Consider the following 26,052-nt stretch of genomic DNA (forward strand, 5'->3'; position numbering starts at 1 on the left):
GTGCCACCTGGGTTCCAGGAGGCTGCCATGAAACAAACCCGCAGGATGGGCTTCAGCAAACATGACCCACAGACCCAGTACTTTCCAGTCCTATGAGAGGCAGCATGTGAGCCACAGGCAGGGACAGAGGCAGTGCCTGAGGAGAGGGCGGCCCTGGAGCCGGAGGTTAGCCCAGGGAGGGGCATGAATGGAGCATGTCATTCACATGAGTCTGATGGGCACAGAAAGTCAGAACACAACTGTGGCTCTCTGGCTCTCTGTGTTAGTAGGTTTCTTACTTTGCTCATCATCTTAAAGCCTGCATGGAGAATCTTCTTGGCTAACTTGTAGTACACAGTGTCTGGTCTATTGTAGGTCATTGCATTATCACACATCAGTTTGAAATCTGCCTGAGAAGAAACAAAAGGATTGCATCAAGTTTGAGGTGCTACGCACACAACTGCATGGTTCTCTGTTCCTGTCAAGAGACCAAAAGGGAAGGGCTGAAACTGAGTGGGAAAGAAACTTAGCTCTTTTATCTTAAAGCAACTTTTAAGAATTCAAGAAATTTTGAAGTTGTTCACAAGTCAATTATGTGAAAAGTTTTCCAGGGAAAGGCTGGTCATTGCCTCTGACTTTTGAGCATAACACACGTATTCATGAGAAGACGAACGTATCTATACTGCTTCCTCCAAATACCTTCTTGTATGTAAGGACAACCTTACCAACAATTTGGGGGCAAAGTGAATCCCTTGAAAAACACTGGTACTTAATTATCACAAATTTCTCAGCAATGCCTCCAGCCAGCAAGCTGGGCATCAGTATGGATGCAGCCCCTGCGTCTTGAGTGCCCTAACCTTGTCACTGTTCTGGGCCCTGCAGGGGCCCTGCAGGGAGGCCATGGAGCACAGGGCCTTCTCTAGTTGTGAACATGTGGTGGAGGGGACACTGTTCACCTCCTGGGTCTGTCACTCACGGTGACATGTTGGGGCCACAACTAGGAAACAGGACCTGGTGCAAACTGCTTAGTAAGCTGCCTCTGGCCTTGACTGACTGTTGTGTTATTTCTGAGTCAGTAAATTCTTCAGTAAAAGTCTCCACCAAACATGAACAGAAAGACAGCTTTTCCAGAATCACTCAATCCAAGAAAAAAGACTAATGCCCCCTCTTAACCCTAATGCCAACATCACCAAGCATGTCTTGCCTTATGCCCGCCTGCCAAGCCAGTGAGTGCTTTCTAATTCGCTTGGCCAGAACCAAGAAGCAGAATTAAAAGTAAAGCAAGAAATACAAATATTCTAAAAATAATAAATTAAATGTCTAGGTTTTACAAGTGAAGAATTGGGAAAATGACACTTCTAGTAATACCCATTCCTGAGCCATGCCAGCCAAACTGACCTCCACCTGCACAGTAACTTCAAAAACAAGATAGGAGGAAACTCACTGGAAAGAGGACACAGCCCACAGTCCAGCTCCTACACAAAACACACTGGCTCAGGCTGGGGATTTAGCTCAATGGCGTAAGTGCCTGCCTGGCAAGTATAAGGTCATGAATTCCATCCCCAGTAACAAAAAAAAAAAAAAAAAAGAAAGAAAGAAAGAAACAAACAAACACACGGGCTCAGCCCATGTCTTCCATAATGTAAGAACGATCACTCACACACAGAGCTGCCACCTGTGAGCGCTTACAATGGCAAACACTGGAGGCAAAGGAAATGTTTACCAAACACACACACACACACAACTGTGTCACAGCTGTTTCAGAAAACGAAATTTAAAATCAAAGAAATTAATTTACCTTAAATTCTGTGACTGACTTGTACTCATTAGCTATAATTTTGTCTTTCATTGTGCCAAAATCCATGGGATGTTTTATTATCATTGAATATCCAGGAGCAATTGCATCCGTCACAGGAAAAGCAAAAAATCCATGAGGATCTTTTCTGAAAGCAAAGACAACTTTAAAATGGGACATTCTAAAAGTCTAGATTTTGAAGTGACACAAAATCTCCTACAATCTAAAATGTAATACAACTAACCAAGTTTTAATTTTGCTTCTTTAAAAAATAACAACATGAATGCCTTTTTAAGCTTGCTGTAGGTGTTTGGATGTGATAAACACAGTGTCCAGACTCCAGCCTTGATAAGCAAAGCCAACACAACTCTGCTATCTGCCTTCATCCACTGGTGACCACCTCCAGGGCACAAGGTGAGGTATCCATGGTCCTCCTGCCTGACCCAGCTAGGAAGCCCTGGCTTTTGCTTCCCGGAGCTCATTTGCCCCAGTGAATGGTGCTACCCACTCAAAATGAAGCCTGTGTCCCAGGGGATGAGCTGGGGTGAGAGTGACACCTCAGCAAAGGAAGGTGACACCTGACAGGTCCCCGGAAGGCCCCTGCAAGCAAGGAGGAGGCATACCTCTGAAGCTGGCGGAGGAAGTGCTCCAGGAGCTGCTGAATAGGTGTGCTCTCATTCTCCGCTGGCAAATTAAAAAGAAAGCAATGAAGTCAAAGTTCAGCAGAAAGAATTTCAATTTCAAATCTTAGTTATGCTTGGCATTGCACATCAAGCACAACCTATGACACAACTCCTGTGAATCGTGGAGGGTGGGAAAGGCTCTAATCCCAAAGGCTCTCGATTCCCCCTGGGAGAATCAGCTGTTCCCAACTCCCACCACCATCAGGCTGGGTGTGTTCTAGGAAAGGTATGGCAGGAACAAGGCTTGGACACACAGGCTGTCCCTGGATCCCCTGGTAATTAATTCACTAAACAAAGAGACCATTCAACCTCTGGCTGTGCCCCTGGTCCTCATGTGTGGAACGGGGATACACTGACACACCACACAGGGGCTCTAGCTGCCAACTTCCTCTTTGGCCCACCATGATACTCTTGACGGACCAGAGTCTACCCAAAACCACCAGTCACCACTAACTGAGGTATCTCCAGGGTCTGCGATAGATGCACAACATCGAATGGGCAGTTAGGCAGACCAAACTGGCAACTTTCAGTAACTGTGCTGACTCTGCAGACAGATCTGTTTGACTCTTGTTTTGTGTCTGACCTTACTTACCAACAGCTCCAGGAACCACCCTGGGTGCTGCTGTTCACCATGGCAATGATCTGCACAGGGAGAGGAGGCCCCAGGCCTCCCCATAGGTCAGCAGCAGCACTTCCCACCAGCCTCCTCAAATCAGAGGGGGTCAAGCTCACAATCACAGGAAGATACTCCAGAGAGAAAAGTGGCCACAGAGACCAAGAAGTCATGAACACTGAAAGACTTTCTTATAGGTGAGCCAGCACATGCACGTGGCTTCTGATGGCAGGAATACCCGATTTCAGCTCTAGCCTCCCTCTGGTCTCTCCCTGATATTCTATATTCCAACCCTATGCTGTCTTGATTTCCCTTGCCACCTGGGACCCAAGAGACACTGCAAATCACTCGGGGGAGATAAGGCTTGCCTGAAGCACAAAACCTCGGCATGGCAGAACCTATGTAGGAAGTGTGGGGCCAGCAAGACTGCAGTTGTGGGCAACACTAGCAGTAGAAACTCTACCCAAATGCCTCAGCAGAAGGTACTCAAGAGACAAATCTCACAGAGGACTCCAGCGTCCTTTATTCCCCCTTATAGTCACTTGAAAGGATTCCAGACCCCTGCTCTAGATAAAGGTAGGAACCACACGTTCAGGGAACACCAATACAAGTATAGAGAGGGCACAGGTGTAGACCCTGGAGCCACATGCGTCTGACCACAGTGAGCTCTGAGACTGCTCTTGCCTGGCTGTGTCCGGCATGCTCGCACAGGCCTGTCTGGGGGTGGCTCCACCTCCACCTTCTTCCCAGGGTCGAAGTCTTCAGCTTCGCCCTCCGTGTCACAGTGCTCTTTCTCCCGCTTACGCTTCTTCTCTTCCTGTAGAATCAGAGAAATGAGAGGCAGAATAGCTGGGGTGTACCTCGACTGGACCGCACCCTCAGAGGTCCCACAGGTGCACTCACACTGGATGGCACCTCCCTGCCCTCCCACAGCCCTCTCTCCTGGGGACCCCTCTGCGTGCCTCTGCTGCTGGATCCCCACTAAAGGGACAGAGACAAGGAAAGAGACCCTGGCCAGGTGGCAGCTATCCCCCCCCCCTTACCTTGCGCTTCCTCCTCTCCTCATCGTCGAGGTGCTTTTCCTTCTCGGCCTTCTTTTTCTTTTTCTTTTTCTTCTCCCGGTGCCTCTCCCGCTCATGGTCCGACCTGTCGTCGTAGTAGCTGGAGTCGTGGCCGGACCCCGAGAGCTCGGTCACTTCACTGCCGCCGACCTTGAGGACCAGCTTTAGCGGCTTCTCCAGCGGCGCGTCCGCGTAATCTGCACACAGACAGAAGCACATCACTGTCAGGGGCAGTCGCGCGACCTGGGGCTGACAGGCGCGGAGAACCGCGCCAGGAGGCGTGAGTCACCTCCCGATCCCGCCCCAGCCGGCGGCCACACCCCGCGATCCAGCCCCTCGCGTCGGACCCCGCCCGCCCCTTCGGCCCTGCTGCGGGTTCCGTTGGCCACACCCTCGTAGGACGAACGCCACTCGGCTTTGTGCTTCTTGTGCTTTTTTCCCATGCTTGTGACGGCAGACGCGGGTTACAGATCCGCGGAAGCGCGGCCGCCCGACAGCCGGTTTGCGCCCGTCGGAAATGACCGCGCTGCCGCCGAGCGCTTCCGGTCGGGGGGGGCGGTGCACCGATCACTTCCGGATCAAAGGGCGGCGCGGCGCGGGCGGCTGATTCAAAACGTACTAGGGCGGGGCGGTGCCAAGCCGAAGTACCCGGCGGGCAGAAAGGGGCTTCGACAGAGCTCCTGCCGGGTCCGCGCGGTTCCAGAGCGGCGGCGGCGGCGACAGCAACATGGACGAGGCGGTGGGCGACCTGAAGCAGGCTTTGCCCTGCGTGGTCGAGGGGCCCGTGGTGCACGTGGAGGTGCTGCAGCGTGGCGGCAGGTGAGCGGCGTGGGCGCGAGGGCGGGCCTGACCCGGGAGCAGAGTCCGGCAGGAGGGGCGGCGAGGGGCCAGGGCCAGGGTCAGGAGGGGCGCAGGCGGGAGAAGTAGGGTTGGAGGAGCTGCCACGAGGGCTTCGGGGCCGGTGCGGCCTGGGGGACCTGCCCTTGGGAGCCGCTGTGTTGGCTTCCTGTGCTCCCGCAGCCCTGGCTAAGGGCAGGCCTGGTGAATAAACACGGAGTACGTGGCTTCGTCTTCACAATAGCCCAGGGTAGCTGGAATCCTAGTGTCGCCCTTCCTGGGGAGCAGAGGGCGGTTCCTGGAGGTTGCAGAGCAGGCTATGGATAGCAGCTGGCCCCGGATTGGATCCCTAGGTGGGCTTTGATCTGCAGTTCTTAGCTCACAAATTTCTTGTGTATGATCTCAATTTAAAGTAACTTTAAAAAAAAAAAGTAGATCTTTTGTATGTGTTTTATCTTTTCCTAGCACTGCCAAAAAAGAAGACATAAAGTTAAGTGTTCGAAAGTTGCTGAACAGGCATAATATTGTGTTTGGCGATTACTCATGGACGGAGTTTGATGATCCTTTTCTGAGCAGAAACGTGCGGTCTGTGTCTATTGTTGACACAGACCTAAAAGTTAAAGAGTCTCAGGTAACTTACTGATTTTGAGGTGCCAGTTCACCAGAACTGGTATCATGATTGTCACTGCTTGAAAAGTGTATTTGTTGTTTGCTTGCCTCTTGGTTCGATTGTGGATCAATTCAGGCTGTCTGTTCTGGAGCTTGGTGCTGGCATGAGACTCGGCCCGGCTGTCAGGACACTCTGAGTGGAGCAGAGGTCAGACTGGAACCCAAGGGTTGGAATGCAGCATGTACAGTAGTGTGCTGGATTGTTGAGGCCTGCGTACCTGTCACTGTCAGCTAAGTGGTCCTGAAAGTCTTGGCGAATGTGTTAAGGCTGCAGGAAGTGTGTAGGTTACAGAGGCGAGATGGGCTCCCTCTCCCGAAGCTCTTTGTTGCCTCCTGTACGTGGACTGCGTGCTCTGCTGCCTTTCTGAGCCCATGTGTGGGAGCTGGGGTCTGCCTGAGAGCTGAATGAATTGGCACCATTCTGCTACCAGCACAAGAATAATCAAAAATGTGTCCCAAGGGAAGAGCATCACTCAGTACTGTATGGATTGCCACTTCAGACAGTAGTGGCTTGGCACTGAAATTTTGCTTATGACACGTACTTCCTCGTATGTCTTTTAAGACTATGACATAGTAAGAGTCAACGCCATCATCCTTAGTTTCAGCCAACCTCAGGTAAAAGGAAAAGCCCTGCACAGCCTAGCACAGCCTGACTGGAGGATTTAGGGCTGGCCGTGAAAAGGTTTTTTTTTTTTTTTGTACCGGGGATTGAACTCACGACCTTATGCTTACCAGGCAGGTGCTTACACCACTGAGCTAAATCCCTAGCCATGAAAAGTTTTGATAATCTTGTTTTGACTGAAGATTCACCCATAGGAATTTATCTAACTAATAGCTGTACCACTCTGTAGATTTACACAGTTGAATGTTTGTTGTGTATTGTTAACACCAATGATATGAAATATCTTGCACCATTTACCAACTTAGGTATAGGCTAAACGAATCTGATACATTTATTTTAAATAGGATGTAGCCATTAAGAAAAGAGCCAGATTTCTATCTACCAAAGCAAGTATGTTTCCAAGCTACATTAAGAAATACGTATGGAAATTATTGACTAAAACCTAAAACTAAAACCTAAAAACTCAAGGATTAGCTAGTAGAAAATAAGTATAACTTCAAGGAATATATAGTAGTATCAGAATTGTGATAGCAGATACAACCTTACATAGAAGTATACATAGGAACCACTAATTTTCAGGGAACAAGATTTGCCTGTTTCGATATCTACTCAAATTTTGATTTCCTTTTCTTATGTTATTATTTTTCTGGTTCTTGGGATGGCAGATAGTTTTCTACTAAATCCTGAGTATGTATGGAAGGCCTGTTGGTTATCTGTTCTGCATCCAACCAGGTCCCCATGGCAACACAGGCAAGAATGGGGTGCCAACTCACTAGATGTCGGAGACATGTAAGGAACAAACAGGCATCACAAGAGTGGACTTCCCATCAGGCTCGCTGTCGCTGAGGAAAGAAAGAGACAGCATCTCAAATCTGTTGTTGCTTGGGGAGGCAGAAGCTTGGTGTCCCACAGGCTCTAAGTGCCCTGTGGGAGGAGGAAAGCAGGGTGCCTGGCCCCCACCTCACGCTGCCTTATTGGTGTCAAGTTGGTGGGGGCTCAATTCCCCATTGGGTAGCCCCTCGTTCTCTAGTAAGAGAGACATGGATTTCTTATGTACATGATTATATCTATAGCCAGCCAGGCAAATCACAAACTAAGACTGAATCACCTTATAGTACCAGCAAGTTGATAGAAATATGAAAGGCCGGACATGTCAGATGGAAACAGGAGCCCACCTGAATTAGCTCCAAGTGGACAAAGTCAAACAGTTGTACCAATAGAAAGGATGATGAGTTAGTGTTGGGTCGTAACCCAAGTGTATCTCAGTCTATAGTGATACACATAAGTGAATGAGAGGGGGAAACAAAAGTTCTTTAGAGGATATTTTCAAATTCTGTATGTAGGTCTCCTTCACAAGGTAGCACCTCATCTCCCCCAACCAGTCCTAAGTGTGGCCCTCGCTGTCCTACTTCCAAGCAATGAACTGTGGGAAGGCTGCCTGTAACTAAGTAAGCAGGGCTAAAATTGTCATCAGTCATGTTGTGATCCGAGGTAGGGATCCAAGGTAGGGAGCGGCCCTTCACCTCTGGTGCAGTTGAAACTTGATGTCGTGGTCTACTCTTGAAAAAAAGGAAAGCAAAACATATGATCATTCCAACGAGGATAGTCCAAAAGATAATCAACTACAAAAAACAAGATGGGAAACTACAAGGTATCCTTGACACATACAGTCATTGGTAACTCATTTTTTGCACACACCTCAACCATATTTTTGGATTTAACGGCTAATCAGCTGGAATTGAAAAGAGATATTTTGAGATATGTGGATTTACTTGCTTTCCGTCTCATTTCCAGCCTATTGATCTGAGTGCCTGCACCATTGCTCTGCACATCTTCCAGCTGAATGAAGATGGCCCCAGCAGTGAGAATCTGGAGGAGGAGACGGAAAACATCATCGCAGCAAATCACTGGGTTCTGCCTGCAGGTATCAGGGCAGACAGGGTGCAGGGCCACTGAGGAGGGGCAAGGTCAGGGGGTTGTTTGCCAAGTCAGTTCACTGAGGAGTTCTCTCTGGGACGGTTGTAGCGTGTCTTATCTTTCATGAAATGAAAAGTATATTGCTGTTAGCTTTCTGTTACCATAATAAATGGGGTGATCAGCTGGTGGATCTTCATGCCTGGCTGCTTGTTGCTGCCCACCACATATTCTGGCAGGGCACATGGCAGAGGTGGGTTCACTTCATGCCTGCGTGGGCAGGACAGCAAGGAATCCATGTCTCATTGCACTGGTGAGGCCACAACCCATGACCTATGACCTTCTACTTGGCCATACTTCTTAAAGCTCCCATCGCCAGCCAGTGGTGCCAAGCTGACAAACCATTAACATGTGGGTCTTGGGGCACAGTCCAGATCCAGGAGCAGCAGGTTCCAGGAAGGAAGTGGAGCCTTCCAGGATGAGTCATGTGCGTGTGGGCACCTGGGAGGTGATGGCCTATGGAGAGTGCTGTGCTGGCCTCGCAGCTGAGCTGTCTTCCGCTCTCTATTTTGCTTTGGCTTTTGTTTTGAGCAGTACTAGAGATTGAACCCAAGGCCTTTACAATGAGCTGCATTCCCAGCCTTATTTTTCTTTTTGGTTTTTCGAAAATAAGTCTCACTATATAGTGTAGAGTGGCTTTGAACTCATTGTGTAGTCCAGGCTGGCCTCAAACTTACAGTGATCCTCCTGCCTTGTCCTTCCAAGTGCTGGGGTTACAGATGTGCACCTCTATGCCAGGCCTTTAGATATAGAATGTACTTAAGAGTGGAATGTAGTTGCACCAGCCTATCTATTTATTTTTATTTTTTGGTGATAGGGTCTCCCTAAGTTACCATTTTGCACAAGCTGGCCTTGAATTTGTGGTCCTGGAGTACCGGGATCATGTGCAGGCCCTACCATGTCCTGTTCCTCCTCCTGCTTGCTCCATACTTCTTTAGGGGCTTTGCTGGTGGGCTCCAGGTGGTGGAGGTTGGGTTAATTCTGCTGTTAAGCTCAGCCACCACACAGAGAGAGTTCTGTTAAAGCACAGGCCTGGGACAGAAAATTGTACATGGTAAGGAGATGTTAAAAAAAATTACTTCACTTAACTACCTGTCAAAAGTCACATAACTGCCAAGGGTTTAGTTTATAACTGCCTGCCCTGGCAAGCGCAAGATTGAGTTTGATTCCCAGTACAAAAAAAAAAGCATTATTTTTTGCTGGGGATTTAGCCTAAGCACCTGCCTTGCAAGCGTGTGGTTGAGTTTGAGTCCCCCCGTACCCCACTCCCAAAAATACACTGAACAAAAGTCATGTAACTGATATTTACACTTTTAGCTTTTTTTTTTTCTTTTCTCCAAATTCTTGATCTTAAATACACCTGTAGTTTTAAGAAACATTAAAATTTGAAGACAGTTGTACAGGCTGTGCATATGCTATGTCAGAACCGCCATCTCCATATGGGGTGGTGGGAGACCCCATGCGGGAGTGTGATGCCTGCCTTTCTAAAAGTAGGCTTTGCTGTTTTCCTTTCCTTGTAGCTGAATTCCATGGACTTTGGGACAGCCTAGTGTATGATGTGGAAGTCAAATCACATGTAAGTGACTGTGGTTCTCCTCAGAGTGTCCTGTTATTTAAAGAAGAATCAGTCTCATGCACTCTAGTACCTTTGAATCCCTTAATTCAGGAGCCTTTGGGACTTCAGTCCACCAGCAGCCCATGTTGTGGACACCTGTCCCCAAGGTTGCCCTAACATGGAGCCAGTCTCTGGGAAAGAAGGCACAGAACTGGCCAGTGAAGACAGCTTCACTGGCCTCGTGAGCGTTCTGGGCTTGAGGCCGCACCAGGGATGTTGAAGGAGAGACAGTGGGCAGACCCAGAGGAGGACCTGCATCCTGCCCCTGCGGGGGTACACCTGAGACTGCCCTCGCCTCCCGCGCTCCCCACAGTCCTGACTGGCGTGCTGCGTGCCGGCTGTGTTGCAGCGGTCTGGAGGAGGAGCTGCTCTGTACCTAGGAGTCCCTCAGGCACTTTGTTAATGTTGGCACTTTAAGTGAAAGCAACCGTTTGTTTCCTTTACTTTTCAGCGGTGGTTGCCAATACCTGTCCTCTTGCCTTTTGAGTTGCCTTCTAAAATGGAGGCCCAGGAGGCAGTCACTGAGTGCTTGGCAGTGATGCCCCTCCTTGGGTGGCTCTGTCCCACCCTGCCCCTTGGACAGCCGCACAGTCTCGGGAGCGCTGTCTTGGGTACCTTCATCTGCATTCTCTTCTCAACCAGCTCCTTGACTACGTGATGACGACCCTACTGTTCTCAGACAAGAACGTGGACAGCAATCTCATTACCTGGAACCGTGTGGTGCTGCTGCATGGTGAGACTAGACAAGTGGCTTGAAGTTCAGCTTTTCCTTGTGTCTGTATTCCTGCAAGAAGTCCCAGCGATGTGTTCTACAGGTGCCAGCGTTGTCCTAGAATGTCCTTTTCTGTGACTGTCATCTGCGTCACAGTGCCTTGTCAACTGACTTTCCTTTGACAGCTAGCGATTTCTGCCTGTGACTATTTATAGTAAATGACCACTTTATTTCACTAACTGATGGGAATCCCTTAGGTAGAAACTGCTTTGTGTTGTAGTCCCTTTTTTTATAAATATCAGGAATTGAACTCAGGACCTTGTGTTTGTCAGGCAGGTGCTATTCCACCAAGCTGTATTCCTGGCCCCCTGTGTTGTATTCCTCATCTTCATTTAGTGAGAATGGACTACAAAAGCTATGTTTTAAAAGAAATTTAGTCAGGCTCTCTCAGAAGGAAATGATGTTGGTTTGCCTTTATTTCTGGTCACTAAGGTCCAGCCACTGCCCACCTAACGGCAAGGCAGAGGCTCCAGGTAATTGGCTTCTGCCTACAGAGTGAGACTACACTGTTGTCCCTGGCATGGCGTGCTAGCAGCAGGATCAGAGGGGCAGTCATCAGTGAAGAGAATTGTTAGGAATCATCTCAGTTACTGAAAGCACTTGTGGAACAGCGGGGTGTTCTAACAGTGTGTTCACTCCATCCTGTGGACACCTCGGCCTCCTGGGCCCTCATCTGGGCACTGACGGGTGAGGAGTGTACGGGAAGGGCCTGATTTTGGCTGCTGGGCTGGTGACCTGTCCATTACCCCAAGAGATGGGTTCTGTTGGCTCAGTCTCAGGTTTCAGTCGGTGGCAGGTTGGTCCCGCTGCTTGTGGGCTGTGGCAGCGTGGTAGGAGTACGTGGTGGGCCAGAGCACTATGTCATGGCCAAGAACTAAAAGAGTAACAGGAAGGAACCAGTCCCACACCCCGCTTCGTGAGTCTTCTGAGACGTGAAAACAGTCACCGGTCAGGGGTCAGGCTCACAAGTGTGCCTCACACGAGCGTTGCTGACCCGTGCTGTGGCACTGCCTGTGTGACGTAGCACAGGGGCCACCCATTTAGCACCATCTGCAGCTGGAGGTGGGGCGCTGTGGGGTTGCAGCAGCGGCCCTCATCAGGTGGCATCCCACACTCAGTCCTGATGAAGGTCTCCGTGGCCTTCAGAAGGTGCCTAGGCAGGTAGGTTTCGTAGAGGAAGTGAAACAAGGACAGTGTCGCCAGGCTGTAGACCGGAAAGCTGCTGAGCCTGGCTAGGGCAGGAGATAAAAATACATTAGGAAAGAAAGAAGACTTGCTAAAGCATGCCGATAACGTGTTATGGCCTTTAAGGTCTTCGTAGACTTCCCTGTAGGTTCACAAGCAGTATGTATTGTAAGAACAATAGCTTTTAACTGTGTTTCGTATTTTGTTTGTGGATAAGCAGCTACTGCTGTTTCGGCAGCAGTACTACAGCCCTGGCTCAGGGACGCCTTTGCTTGGCTCTTGTTACAGGTCCTCCGGGAACTGGGAAGACCTCCCTGTGCAAGGCCTTGGCCCAGAAACTGACCATCAGACTGTCCAGCAGGTGACCGGTGACAGGACAGCACGGGAATGGGACTTGTGATGTGTGAAGTTTCACTTTTGATTGCTTTATACAGTAGTGGGTTCCTATCCTCCCAGCGCAGTCTTGAGTTTGAGCTCAGAACTTACGGAGCCTTGGTCTGCGGCAGCCTGTGTCTTCCTAGGGATGTCTAGGTATACTGACAAGGGTGTGGCATGGTGCTGGGTGGGTCCTGTGCACAGTGACCTGGCTGGCCCAGTGGTCTTACTAGGCGAGGAGTGCTGGCCTCTCTTTGCTCTATCCGTCCCTCCTTGAGTTCTTTCTGCGTCTTAAGGTTTTCGTTTTCATCGTTTTGGGAAAGTGATTGGTTGTTATTCTTCACCTGATTTCCATGCCCCCTGTTTCCTGGCCTCTGTTCATTGGCATGTGTGCCTGCTCTGTCTCGTTCCACGAGCCACTGATGTGTTTTTTCATTTTTATCAGATATATTTCGCTTTGAGCAGTGTCTGTTGCTGCATTTTCAAATTCATCATTTTCTGTAGTGTCTAATCTGCTTTGAATTCTATTCAGTGGGGTTTTTATTTCTGGTAGGATGTTTCTCTGAAGATTCCATTTGCTTTTTTTGTCTTTCTTTTCTGTCTTTCTTGTCATAGCATTGTGTCTCTCTGTTTCTGTTGACTAACTTAGCTCTGCTTTGGGGTCTTTGTTTTTCCATTCTTGGCATTCAGAGGACTTTCCCTGAATGCTGAAGGTGGTGGCTTGAAGTGCCGGGTGTCGAGGCTCCGAAGTCTGTGGTCCTTTTTCTCTGCACTAAGCCAAGGGCTAGGGTTTCGTCTTGTCTTTACACCGAAAGAACGTTGCCTGGGTCTGCATGGAGCACAGAGATGAGGAAGCAGTATTCTCTGATATTGGCCGTGAGGCTCTGCCCTGCCCGAGGAGCTCTTAGATGTCTAGACCTTTTCCAGCACTGCAGATTCTCCCGCTCACCTGCCTTACTGTTCAGCAGACACGGGTCCCGTGCTGCTTTCCAGAAAGGCTTGGTCCAATCTCCTTCTCTGGAGCTCTGCCCCACATCTCCCTGCTGCCCCTGCTCCCTGAGCTGGTCTGTTCGCAGCTCAGCAGGGGCGGTACAGGTAAGCTCCCTCAGTGCAGTGGCCAGGCTCCCTGGCTCCTCTTTCAGGGCCATGGCCTCCACTGCCTGTTGACCAGTCCTGAGCAGCGTGGCTTTGTAGACCTTGTCCAGGGTGAGTCTGGAGCCTGACACCAGTAGGAAGAGGACATCTGAGATTACTGTTAGATCTGTTTTCTTTCTTTTCTAAATGTTTTTGTATTTTCACATAAGCAGATTGCTTTTTTTTTTGGTCTTTTTGCGACAGGGTCTCTCTATGCAGTTCAGGCTGGCCTTGAGCTCACTTTGTAGCCCAGGCTGGCTACTCACAACGATCCTCCTGCCTCAGCCTCCGAGTGCTGGGATTACAGGCGTGAGCCACCACTCCTGGCTCAGATTGCTTTATTTTTATCTTTATGTTTAGTTTCTTGACCTTTTTTTTTTTTGCTTTACTGAAATACATCTGCTTTAAAAATCTCTAGGGGCAGTTTCCTAAAACGTCAGAGAGGAAAGAAATAAGAAGCGTAACTTTTTTCAATTCCAAGACCCGAAAACCTGTATTTAATGGCTTGGAAATGGTAAAAAGGAGCCTTTGTTTTTTATCCTATTAAATAATTACAGTGTCAGTTAACTTTGTTTAATATTCAGCCTCGTCTTTTTTCTACTACCCCTTGATAAACAGTTGCTGTGATCTGTCTTCGTCTTGGTTTTGAATGGGATGCCAGGGACACTTTCCAAAAGCAGTTCTGCAGAGAACTGTGGCCTGAGGAAGCCAGCTGCTCTCAGCTGGTCCTCTTTCCTACTGGACTTGGCCTGGGCTGCATGTGCAAGCCCTCGCCCCCACCCAGGCAGCAGTGGCATCAGGGTGGTCTTCTGCACCGGCGCCCAGGGCTGTGGTCTGCTGGACGGTGCACTGCCACACTTGGTGTTTCATGGAAGGGGGAGGAAAATGCTGGGCTCCTGCCAAAGTCTCTTAATGCCTCAGGGTTCTTGTTTGTTATATTGTGATTCTTTTTAAACATAAAAATATAAAGTACAAGTAGATTAACTTGGGTGAATTTTTACTCTTTAATTCAAACAGAGCTGTGGGAAAGCTTTGCAGTAATCTAGAGCTATTAATTGCCTCTCGTTAAGTTTCTCGAAGTTACTGACTCCCCGAGCTGTGTGCCTGGGTCCTTTGGGAATCTGTGGTGACATACTGCACTAGGTTCCTCAGCAGAGATAGGGTGTGCCTGCCTCTGAGGGTGGCCAGGGTCTGAGCAGTGGCACAGTTTTCTTACCCATTTTTATCATCGTAGGTACCGGTATGGCCAGTTAATTGAAATAAACAGCCACAGCCTCTTTTCCAAGTGGTTTTCAGAAGTGAGTATCAAGTGTCCTTATGTCTAGACTGCCAAACAGGCACTTGGAAAATCAGTGTCCTGTGCATGAGGTGAATGCTCTAAATACAAAAGGTCGCAGCAGTGAGTGAAAATGCGAAGGTGACGGGGCTGACTACTCAGTATGGGGGGAGGTCGGCTTGGGGGCCTCTGTTAGTCACACCGAAGCCCTGTAACAGGTGGGGCGGGATCTCTAGCTGACAAGAGCAGGCGCTGGGTCCCGCATGCTTGCTTATGTGGACTGGGGACTGCACAGTCCAGCAGGGAATGTGGTAGGTGCCCTCACGTCCGGAGGGCAGTGCCGAAGGTGCCTTGCATCAGTTTGTCCCTATGGTAAGTGTCCAGGCCAGGGATGGGCATCAGGTGACAGGAGCATCTACAGGATGTGTGCAGGGGGCTGCTGCCTCTCAGTCCTGATCATTTGGTTCCTGCAGCAGGGTGAGCATCTAGGCTGACCTCACAGGCCGGCCCAGCTCCTCTGACCCAGGGGACCTACTGAGGGGCTCATGGTGCCCACTGCACTGCAGCATGTGGACTGCAAATCAGCACTGAGCAAGGTTTTGTTGCAGAGCGGCAAGCTGGTAACTAGGATGTTCCAGAAGATTCAGGACTTGATTGATGACAAGGAAGCACTGGTGTTCGTGCTGATCGACGAGGTGGGCACCTGTCGGTAGTCGGCCTGTGACTGGGTTGTCCCTTGCTGTTGCTGCCCCTCAGTCAGTCTTGCTGCCATCTGCTCTGCCACAGGACCCCTTACCTGACACCCCCATGCTGTGCTCCCACAGGCAGTTGATTGATTGTACCACTTGATTCCTGTACCTGCCCGTGAGGGATGAACCACTAATCTCTTTGACCTGTCACTCTGCCAACAGGTAGAGAGTCTCACAGCTGCTCGGAATGCTTGCCGGGCAGGTGCAGAGCCATCAGATGCCATCCGTGTGGTCAATGCAGTCTTGACCCAAATTGATCAGATTAAAAGGTAAGGCTCTGATGGGCATCGACAAAATGGATTTGACACTGAGTGTTGAGTGTCTCCCTGCTGCAGTAAATTCTTAGAAATGTTCTTTAATTCATTAAGTTACATGTAAAACAGGATGTGGGCATAGTACACTTCACAGTGCAAGAATACGTAAGATAAAAAACCCACGGCTGCGTCGGGCATTTGTGTCAACATTACTGGTGCTGATCGGAGTTGAGGCTGCTGCCTGCTTGCCCAGCTGCTTGAGAGCAGAAAGTCCTGTGTGGTCATACTTCATGTCCTATTCTGCGGGTGTAGGGCCTGCTCTCTGTACTACAGATGAGCAGGTTTCAGGGTGATTGCTGCTCTCCCACCCCAGGGACGCACAGCAGACAGAACCCCAGCTGCTCCTGTGTAGCCTCCAGTAACTGCTAATCTGTATTCTCGTGCTACTGCTCCGAATTTCCTTCTGCCTCCAGGGTTTGGGGCGTCTCTCTGGAGCCAACCTGTGCCGTGGGGTAGGGCAGGGGACTGGCCTGCCGAAGGATATTTTCTGCAGGCCAGTTCCGTCTGCACCCTGCCCCTCTGCCCCAGGTACCTGACAGGGTCAGCAGCCAGAGAGGGTCAGCCCCAAAAGGGCTCTGTCCTAGGCTCGCCCCTGCTCACCCACAGAGGGGCTGTCTGTCCCTGGGGGCTCTGCTTTCACAGTTTCCTGTGCCACCACAGGCCCAGTAGGACAGCATAGTCGTGTCCTCTACACTCAGGCTACTCAGGGCCTGTAGGAACCAGTGCCCAATCTGCTGGCTCATCCTAGCCGTGGGGGACGTTGGTAAGCACAGCAGACTGCTGGCTGGCCGTGGAGTTAGAAGCTGAGGGATAAGTCAGTACTGCAGCATCCAGGGTGATGAGCTGTGTGACTTGCTCAGGCTGGGGTGGTAGTAGGTGCCAGGATGCTGCACGAGGGTGAGGTCTGCATCAGAACTGAAGGAGGTGAGAAAGTAGCCGTGGAGAGCAAAGTGAGCTTTTAGAAGGCAGAGAGTGACCATAGCTAGCACCCGGGGCGGGGGGGGGGGGTTGCAGCCAGGAGAGCCCTGTGGGGCTGGATCAGTGGGGCCATGGTGAGGCCTTGCAGCTCTGGAAGGCAGCTGGGCCACAGAGCACGGTCACCTGAACAAGGTGGCCGAGCTTCCCAGGGGCCGTCCCTCCTGTCCCTCACCAGAGAGGGTGGCATATTAGTGCCCAGGTGTATGGTGCCTGTGTCCCTGCCCCTTGGCCACACAGGCATTCCAACGTGGTGATTCTGACTACCTCCAATATCACGGAGAAGATCGACGTGGCCTTCGTGGACAGAGCTGACATCAAGCAGTACGTCGGGCCGCCCTCGGCAGCAGCCATCTTCAGGATCTACCTCTCCTGCCTGGAGGAGCTGATGAAGGTACCTGCCTGTCCCTCCAGACTGCTGGCTTCTCACATGTTCTTAATTAATGGCACAGCTTCCAGCAAACTAGTTCCATAGTAGAAAAGTCATCCTAACACGAGTATTAACCATCCTAAATGGAAAGCCGTCGTGTCTCGTGCAGCAGGTTGAGCTTAGTTGGAATCCTGGCCACTTGATGTCCATTATTCTGGCGCAGTGTGATCCCTGGGTCTCATCGATGAGTTGATCAGTGAGTGGGCTGCGGTCAGCCTACAGGCGCACCTTGGTTCTGCACCATCATGCCTTCAGGCCTTGCCTGGAAAAAGGAAGAACAGTAGCGGGTGGCGCTGACAGGACTGGATGTGGGACAATAAATAATTCAGTGGGTGTGTAAGTGTTCAGAGCATCGGCACAGCAAAAGACATTTTGCTATGAGTCCTCAAAATCCTCTCCCTCACTTCCTATACATTCTTCCCGTTGTTCTGGCCACGTTCTGCCCCAGGTCTGAAAGTCCTCTTTGGTGCCTTTGGCGCACTGCTGTGACTGCCTCAGTGTCCTGAACCCATTCAGGCGCCTGCCTTGCTGATCGTTTTGACTTTGGGAAGAGCCAGGGGTCACACAGTGCTAGGTCTGGTGAACGAGGTAGATGAGGACATAGCATCGTGTTTTTATTTACCGCCTAGCAGCAGCTTTCCTGTATTTCTCCTAAAGATTCTCACAAAAGAGGATCAAGGGGTACGTGATTTCAAAGCAAGAGGGAGAGTTTTGCAGGTTTAGTGGGAAAGTGCCTTTTACTGGGCAAACTTTTCGCAGCTGAACGTACTTCCGAGGGCGTGGACCGTGGTGCTGTGTGCATGACTGTCCCGTGCTGCCTGGCTGGGTCCCTGATGGCTTAAACATCATTCTCCTTATGTTTTGGGTATACCTCATTAATAGGCCTGTCTCCTGAGATCAGAGTCCACAGGCTGTCCTCCCATATCCTGTGCCACAGGAGGCTGCTTTGATCCCCGTATTGAGGGAGCCTGGGTAGTGAGCAAGAAAGCAGAGGAATGAGGATGTGGCCAGCAGTTGTCATGGCAGAATCATTGTCACAGGCCAGCAGGGTGGATGCGACCCCAAAGGGCAGGCCTCACTGTCACCTGCAAGGGTGGTGTGGCCTCCGGAGGACCTGCCAAGGGTACTGTCCAGCACTGTCCTGCAGCGCATCTATCCTGGATTCCATGGGCATGGACCAGGGGGACACTTGACCCATGGGGTGTGCTGGGTGTGGCCTTGCTGCCCAGGAAACCAGGTTCTGTGAGGAGCCTGGAGCTAGCGAGCGGCCCGCAGCCCTTGCACGCGCACTGTACCAGGGCAATGGAAGGTAGTGCAGGGCAGTGGCATAGTTCAGGTGGTTCACAGGACAGCAGGGCATTCAGGTGTGGTAGCTGTGGCTGGTCCTGACAGCCGTGGGGAGTGACTGGGCTCCCTGGTCTGTGCTGGGTGTCACCCGGCCTGCTGGGCTTGACGTAGCCCTGCAGGGTACAGCAGGTGGGGGGCCTCCCAAGGCCGCGGGAAACCCAGAATGCCACTCATCGAGAGCCCCAACACAATGCTGCTGCTTCCCCACCATGGCCTAACCAGACCCCCCTCTTCCCTGGTTCCCGATGTCATATGTCACAGGGTCCTGGTGATGTCCCTTGTGCTGCTCTGCCAGTTTGGCATAGCTGCTTGGCACAGCGTCTGACTCAGAGGCAGTCTCAGGGTCCCAGTTCCCTGCCTGTTGCTCTGCTGACACAGTGGTATCTTAATTAGCACACTTTGAAACCCCGAGTCCTAGCCTGGGCTCTGTGTGTTCAGATCTGACTCAGCTGAGATAGCAAACCAAGCTTGATGTCCCCTAGTCCTCCCAGTCATGCCGTGCGGTGAGCGAAAACTGGGGAGCTTGGTTGCTGCAGGGTGCTGGGACAGCTGTGCTGTCTCAATCTTGGCTCTGCACCATGGGGAGCACACAGGAGCTCTGAATGGCTGGTGGCCATGCTGTGAGTCACTGCTGGCCACACTTCCATGAGGCATGTAACTCATACCCGGCCCAAGTGCTGTCCGGCATGGACTCTGCTGACCACCTACCTCTGTCCCAGTGCCAGATCATATACCCACGACAGCAGCTGTTGACACTGCGTGAGCTCGAGATGATTGGCTTCATTGAGAACAACGTGTCCAAGCTGAGTCTCTTCCTGAGAGAAATCTCAAGGTGCGAACAAGTCAACCTCTTGTTGTCACCAAGAATTTGCTCAAGTTCCTGGGGAGTCAGGGTTCTCTTGGGAGCCTGGGAGGGCCCTGGAGATGAGCTCCAAAGGCATCGAGGTGTGGGGTGCATTGCATTCGGGAGCCGGGACGTGTGACCCCAGAAATAGCTGGTGACAGTGGGAGAGGAGGGTGGGCGGGAAGGAGATGTATCAGAGCCTCACAGAACGGTGAGAAAGGGTGCAGGTACGCAGGAGGAGGGAGGCCACGCTGCTCTCCACGGCAACCATCTGGGGTAGGCGTTGGGATGGTCCAGAGAGCCTTGAGTTTCTGGTGAAAGCTTGAACTCCAGTCTGGAGCATGAGGTCTCAGCAAAGGAAGAAGCTGGTTTGGGTGACCTGCCAGGAGACTTCACTTGATTAAGGCAGAAACAGTGCACAGGTTCTGCAGAATCTGAGATTGGGACCAGTGTGCTCCTCTGGGGACTGGCCTCACACCCACATCTCTGCTCCTGGGTTGGCATGTGGTCCTGGCCCTGCCCAGGATGGGTGGAGATACCCCACCGGCCCAGAGGCCTTGGGGTCTGCTTAGCCCACCCGTGGACTCCCCTCATGCAGGGGAGCAAATGCCCTAAAATGTGCGTGTTCTCCATTGCACTTTGGCAGGAAGAGTGAGGGCCTCAGCGGCCGGGTCCTGAGGAAGCTCCCGTTCCTGGCCCACGCACTGTACGTCCAGGTGAGACTGGACCCACGCTGTCTACCACTTCCACCTGTGCACAGCCTTGGCCCTGCACTGATCTGAGATGCCAGGATCAGTCAGGGCTGGTGACGTAGCTTGGTGGCACAGTACCTGTCTGGCAAGCGTGAGGCCAAGAGTTTGATTCCTGGTACCAAAAAGTGAATAAGCTATACTGACAGGATCCTGAGGTGGGAAGCCCAGCCTTGATGCCTGGGCGGGGTTTTCTCTGGAGTCCTTGGGAGGAAAAAGGAGGGATCTGCACCCCCATGGTGTGGGCTCTTGGGCGTGGACTGTGTCACAGGCAGTGGCCTGGAGTTACCTGCCTGGCACCATCCCTTTTCCCCTCCTGAGCGCTGGTCAGTGGGGCCTCTGTGGTCTGGTGGAACAGATAAGGGTATCTGAGAGGAGAAAATGCATCCTGGCAGTTCTTTCTGATCAGTCGCTGGTGCTTCCCCCAGTCAGCAGCAGGCTTGTGCTGGGCTTGATGCTCGGTGCTGAGGTGACATAGGGTGGGCCGTTGGAGAAGGGCTCCTGGGTGACAGGCCTAGAGCCCGTCTGTCGTAGCAGCGCCTGTTCTTTGGTGAGTTAGCTGCTGGCCCCGGTGCTCACCTGCCCACTCCAGCATCCAGCTCTAACCTGCAGGAGATAGAAGGGTCATGGTTGTGTGTCCCGTATGGACCTGAGAAGGTCTTGGACTTGTTCAGCCGAAGTCCTGGGGCTGTCAGGCCCAAGGACGTTGCTGCTGTGTGACAGGATTGCTGTCTGCACTCTGCTCCTGGGTGGGGTGGTTGCTGCCAGGTGGCCCTGCACGGCTGCCCAGTGATGACTTCGTGTCCTTCCAGGCCCCCACCATCACTGTCGAGGGCTTTCTTCAGGCTTTGTCTCGGGCTGTGGACAGGCAGTTCGAGGAGAGGAAGAGGCTATCAGTGTGTGACTGAGCTGGCTCCATGGCTGTGTTTTCCATGCGTGCACAGGTGACACCACCAGCTCCCCACTCCGAGCAGCAGGTGCCCCACAGAGCCGCTCAGGGCTGCAGGCCAGCATGTCCCTGAAGGCAAGCATCGGTGTTTGTAAAAAGATAGTCCAAATCCTGTCAGTCTCCATGTGTTCATTCTCATCCTGGTCCAGCCAGCCACATGCAAGGATTGTGTGAAATAAAAGGAACCAGTGGCTGTTAGGAAACGAGGGGAACTCGAGCCCCTGCCTACACCTGTGGTCACAGCAGCCAGAGACGGACTCCCTTCGGGCTGGAGGAGGCAAGTGCGGAAAGCCATCCCCTCCTCCCCGAAACTGAATCCGACAGGAGCTGTGCAGGTGCTCCAGACAGCCTCTGGGCTCGGGAGACGTCATGCGACTGCCCGTGGCGGCACTGTTCAGTGGCAGCATTCGAATCCACTGCGGATCTACAGTGGCCAGTGGGAAGGAAGTGGGTAATGATGGGTGCATTTCACAGAATATTATGTTTTGCTTTTACCTCATGCAAAAGTAAACCTCGTATTAGTGCTCTGAACAAGAAATCCACTTTTTAAAAGATGTAACTTGTGCTCATAGGACATTTTTAAGTAATTAAAATCAATTTCAGTATTTTCTTGGATTCCATTCTCAAATGTGTGGCGTTTTTTGTTTTTTAGCAGGGATTCAACTTGGGGGGACCTCGTGCTTGCCAGGCAGGTGCTGTGCCACTGACCTAAATCCCCAGCCCCTAATAAGTGAATTTTACTAAAAATGACTCACAGTTTCCTCAGCAGGAGGGCTGCCTGTGTCCTGGGGACTCCGTCCCCATGGCCTGCAGGGGCCGCACCCAGGGTTGGGGACCTGTACCACACCAGTTAGGGCAGGTTCAGCAGGGCAACTCAGGGCAAGAGATGGAGCTGCAGCCTGGTGCCACTTTAGCAGTAGGGAGCCAAGCGTGGCTCTGCTAGTATTGGGGAGCCATTCAGGGAGGTTGGCTAGGGGGTTGGGCCTGGTCCTTACCCACAGGAGTAAGAGTCCATCGCCTCTGCCTCCACTTCGGGAGTTGATGTGCACCCACAGTGCCAGCTGGCCTTATCTCCAAGTCCTTTCTGATGGCTGGGAAGGGAGGCAGGAACCTGGAAAGTGGGTAGAGCACCTTGGATGCAGAGGCCAGGGCACCGGGCTCCTGACGCAGATTCCAGCTGAGTGATGATGTCTCTCCGGCATGCCGGGGTTGACCTTGCAGAGTTTACACACCTAACCTTTTTTCCCTGAAAATGAGACCTAGCTGGAAAACAATCAGCCCTGAAAATCAGAGATCAAAAATGCCTGCCTGAATCAGCCTGCCTCTGCCTGTGGCCCTGTCTTTAGTGGTTTGCATAAATGTCTGGTTTTCTAGTTGTTGATGTCAAGGAAGAAAATTCGGACTCCACTTCCTGGGCTGGTGGAAGCCCTGCATGAGCTTTGATCCAGGAAGGTGGCAGTTTTGCCTGTGACACCCTAGGCAGTTTTTGATCAGCCTGCTGGTCAGGGTGGTGGCCAGCCGCCCCCAGGCTTTCTTGTTGCTTTATGGGATGGACTGACCCTGTGAGCCAGGAAGATGAAGCCTCTGGGCCACCAGCAGAGGCTCCGACAGGTATTTTCCTGTTCTAGTGGACCAGGGGCCAGCAAATGAGGCTGTGCACAGCGTGCTTCCTGTCACAGGACACCAGCAGCTCCAGCCTACTTCCTGTTGAAGTTCCCAGACACGGCCACAGTCAACCTGTCTGCTAGTGCCTCTGCACTGACTTGGTCACTGCAGCCTTTTAAAGAGACATCGGGAGCCTAAGGTCAACTAGACCCAGCAGTGAGGTCAACTAGACCACAGGTGGAGTGGCCACGAGCTGGTGCAGTGCTTCCTAGTCGGCCAGGATGGCTCACCAGGTCCTGCACTGTGCCATGCTCAGCCGGGCCCACCCTCCTACAGCCTGTGGCCTGAACACAGCCCCTGCTGGCAAGCCCAGCAAACTAGAGTGCCCAGAGGAGATGCACAGAGCTGCTGCCTCTGGCAGTATTTTCTTCCAGAACCTTCTTGGCAGGGTAATCTGGCCCTGCCAAGCTGGCCCTGCATGCCCTACAGTGTCCATACTTGGGGCAGAGGTGATCTACAGGGTCCACTCAATACTTCTGAACCACAGGAGCCTCAGGGACTCTCCTGGTTGCCAAGGCTGGTGGAGGAACCAATTTCTCAGACGCCTGGGACTCAGATGTGGGGTCCCAGGGTGATGGCTTCTGCCAGGAGGTTTTCTCAACATGACTCTCACAGGGTCCGTGCCACAGGGACACTGCTTCCTCACCTGCACCACTTTGGCCTCAGGCCTCACCCCTGGTGCCTCTGCTTCCTCACAGTTGAGGCCCATCCTGTACCCCACATTGCCTACCATCTCTGGGCACTGGGCAAGCCTGGCCTTGGTTGCTGAGGGAGGTTGGGTAGCTGCCAGTGGAGGGCTGTGCCCAAGCGGGATGGGGCATGGACTGGGGCACAGGGCCTTCAGGGCAGGGCAGACCTCTGGCACCCCGGTGTGGCCCAAGGACCAGAGCACACCGAAGCCAGGGGCACTGGGTCTCAGACTCTGCCAGGCACTTGAATGGCAGTGTCTGGGTCTTGCCAAGCCTGTCATCCAGGGCAGTGACACTGTCAGGCAGCAGGTACCATGGACAAGTTCCCCATTCCCTGAAAGAAGTGGTGGGTCTGAGGTTCTGGTGGGGGGACCCAGGCTCTGGGCTTGGAGCCGTGAGAACCACATGTTCTCAGTCACACAGCGTCAAAGTGCTGAGGGCTGGGTTGGACCTGAGGTTGGAAGGTTTGACAGGAGAGCCAGACACAAGGTCTAGGGGCTCAGCAGGTGGGGTGGGGCCCAGGCCAGCTGGAAACAAGGACAGAACTGACCCTGGACAAGCAACACTGCTGATGGCTCTGCCTCATCCCACTAGGGGGCAGCACCTTCCTATGGGGTGGGGTGGGACAGTCCAGGTTAGGGCACCAGGGTCCAAGGAAGGTCAGCGAGGCTAAGGCTGTGGGGCTCCCAGGGTGTCTACACACACACTGTGAGTGTCCAAAGGGGAGAAGAAAGGGACGAGACCAGGGTTGCAGCTGGCCTGCCAGGCTGGCTGGGTGTTTTCTGGCCTTTGGGGGCAGAGAATCATGGTTTTCTGAAGTTCGGAGTGGCCTGCTGGGGATCGAGTAGCCATGAGCTGAGGCCTACATCCTCAGGAAGATGACCGTTCACCCGGATCTATCCCCTGTGCTGTGTCAGAAGGTGCCAACCCCAACACATCATGTTACCGTGGACCCACAGCAGCCACAGGGAGGGAAGAGATCCAGGGAGTTGGAGACGTGTGGAACACCCTCCCTGTGCTGCCTCCTCTCCCCTCTGTTTCCATAAAAGGGCCCCTTGACGCTGAACATGGGTGCTAAAGGTGGTGGTTTTCTCCCAGGGATCCAAAGGGTCCAGCATGGGGAGTTTCCATCCCCCGGCACACAGCGCAGGGAAAGGCTGTGCACCATCTCCATGAACCTGTGGGTAAGGGTTGCCCAGCAGGGCCTAGTGTCCAGGGGAGCCTGCAGTGGGCTCCTCCAGATAGACTGGATGTCCAGCAAAGGACTCCTCACTAGCATCCTACAGGGCCAGCAGGCCTGGGTGGGGGGCTTCCGATGTGTTCAAGGCAGGAGGCGTGGAGCTTGGGTGCCTGCATCTGTCTTCCCATCTGCCTGAGCTCTTCAGAGATGTGGCGTGGGCTGAGAAGAGCAACGCTGAAGCGTGCGTGGCCTTGCCTGGCCGCCCTCGGGCAGAAGAGGGTACACAGTGCTGAGGGGGAGAAACTGTGCCTACAGGGGCAGAGCCAGACCTGCAGAGCCACTGTTCCAGGGTGCTGGGCTCTGCGCCCCACCTACGAGTCCTAAGGAGATAAGCAAGGGGTAGTGGAGGGCTCCCGTCAGGAACACATGCCTTCCTGCCCCTGCCATGGCAGGAAACTCTTCCCTGCCCATCATGGGGTTGATTCATGGCTGGGACTCTTCCTTCTCCTCTTGCAGTTGGTTATCCCTTCTGACAAAACCTTTCTTGCTGTGTCACCTGAGTTATTATTGTTGGAAAGTGGGTTTTGGATCACCTGGATTATCTTTTAGGACTGAAAACCTGTCATTCTGTGTTACTAGGTAGCGCCTACAGCTAAAACCTTCCCTACTCACCTGAGTTATACTTATGGCTGGAGATCTTTCTTTTTCTATCATCTAAGTATACTTTATGATTAAAATCCAACTTTATCACCTGTTTTCATTTGTGGCAGAAGAATCTCATCTAGTCTCTCATCCCGTCTAGGAGTCAAGACTGCATTTGGTTTTCTCTTCCACCTCTCTTATCCTGTACAGCTGACAATTTCTTCCTCCTTCACCTTAAAAGAGTTATCTTTTATGACTGGAAACTGCTTAGTCTGTCATCTGAATTGTTTACGACTTGCACCTTCTTTCTCTGTCACAGGGTTATTGCTTATGAACGACACCTTCCTGTCGCCCGACTTACAGCTCATGATTGGAAGTCTTTCTCATCTCCTACCTCACCTTTGTGACTGTGACCCTTCTCAGCTGCCTAGGTCATTGCTTATTGAGGATTGAAATATTTAGGTATGGATTTTCCTTCATGGTTAGAAATCTTTAGCATCTGAGTTTCCATTTGTGGTTTGGAAGCTCGTTTTTTCCTCTGTCACTCTAGTGAGTTAGCCTTGTCACCACAAAGCTCCTATCACCTAAATTGATTGTGATTCCCAGCTTCTGTTTTAGTCACCGTGTCACTGCCCAAGACTTGGAGGTCTTCGTACATCACATAGATCCTTTTTATGATAGAAACTTTGTCTATCACCTGAACCATCAATACTGAGTTACTATTCACCACCGAGACCCTGTCCTCTGTCACCTAAGTTCTAACCAAAGACAGCTACACTTTCCTCTGTCGCCTCTTTACTATGAGGGTCTGAGACACTTTGTCCCTGTTATCTGAAGTACGGTTTATGACTCGGTTACCAGAGTGATCCCTCAGGAACTCAGGTGACACTCCCTCCTCCGAGCGGGGCTGTCGAGATGGAGACACCTAG

The 26,052-nt window shown here is 51.9% G+C and overlaps 2 protein-coding genes across 6 annotated transcripts in view; one reads left to right on the forward strand and one right to left on the reverse strand.

The window, feature by feature from the left end:
- Brd9 (bromodomain containing 9) overlaps positions 1-4,675 on the reverse strand; it is an 18,151-nt gene extending 13,476 nt beyond the window's left edge. For all 4 annotated transcript variants that reach the window (XM_063257913.1, XM_063257912.1, XM_063257911.1 and 1 more), the window contains exons 1-6: positions 4,523-4,675; positions 4,114-4,328; positions 3,755-3,887; positions 2,398-2,458; positions 1,778-1,922; positions 279-389 (exon numbers count right to left, since the gene is read on the reverse strand). In XM_063257913.1, the coding sequence (XP_063113983.1) occupies positions 279-389; positions 1,778-1,922; positions 2,398-2,458; positions 3,755-3,887; positions 4,114-4,328; positions 4,523-4,574 (717 nt within the window). In that variant the 5' untranslated portion in view covers positions 4,575-4,675. The remainder of the gene's footprint in view (positions 1-278; positions 390-1,777; positions 1,923-2,397; positions 2,459-3,754; positions 3,888-4,113; positions 4,329-4,522) is intronic.
- Trip13 (thyroid hormone receptor interactor 13) lies at positions 4,573-21,567 on the forward strand. 2 transcript variants are annotated; one of them, XM_003462097.5, is made up of 13 exons: positions 4,732-4,950; positions 5,434-5,599; positions 8,054-8,183; positions 9,754-9,809; positions 10,491-10,581; positions 12,094-12,166; positions 14,549-14,612; positions 15,199-15,285; positions 15,502-15,608; positions 16,869-17,022; positions 19,125-19,237; positions 19,896-19,965; positions 20,811-21,567. In XM_003462097.5, the coding sequence occupies exons 1-13, from the start codon at positions 4,859-4,861 to the stop codon at positions 20,904-20,906; spliced, it is 1,299 nt and encodes a 432-aa protein (XP_003462145.3). In that variant the 5' UTR covers positions 4,732-4,858; the 3' UTR covers positions 20,907-21,567. The 2 variants fall into 2 exon arrangements, with proteins under 2 accessions (XP_063113984.1, XP_003462145.3); XM_063257914.1 differs by lacking the exon at positions 5,434-5,599 and having other exon boundaries at positions 4,573-4,950.
- The last annotated feature ends 4,485 nt before the right edge of the window (positions 21,568-26,052 follow it).

The sequence above is a fragment of the Cavia porcellus genome, unplaced genomic scaffold (assembly GCF_034190915.1).
Source record: "Cavia porcellus strain 051 isolate PalLab524CR breed Dunkin Hartley unplaced genomic scaffold, mCavPor4.1 scaffold_11, whole genome shotgun sequence".
NCBI lineage: Eukaryota > Metazoa > Chordata > Mammalia > Rodentia > Caviidae > Cavia > Cavia porcellus.

Bases quoted from the DNA above. Each gene is read 5' to 3' on its own strand.
- Trip13 (XM_063257914.1), top strand. From the start codon at position 4,573: ATGCTTGTGACGGCAGACGCGGGTTACAGATCCGCGGAAGCGCGGCCG. The intron at 10,582-12,093 runs GTGAGACTAGAC...CTCTTGTTACAG, and splicing joins CCGTGTGGTGCTGCTGCATG to GTCCTCCGGGAACTGGGAAG. The intron at 12,167-14,548 runs GTGACCGGTGAC...TTATCATCGTAG, and splicing joins ACCATCAGACTGTCCAGCAG to GTACCGGTATGGCCAGTTAA.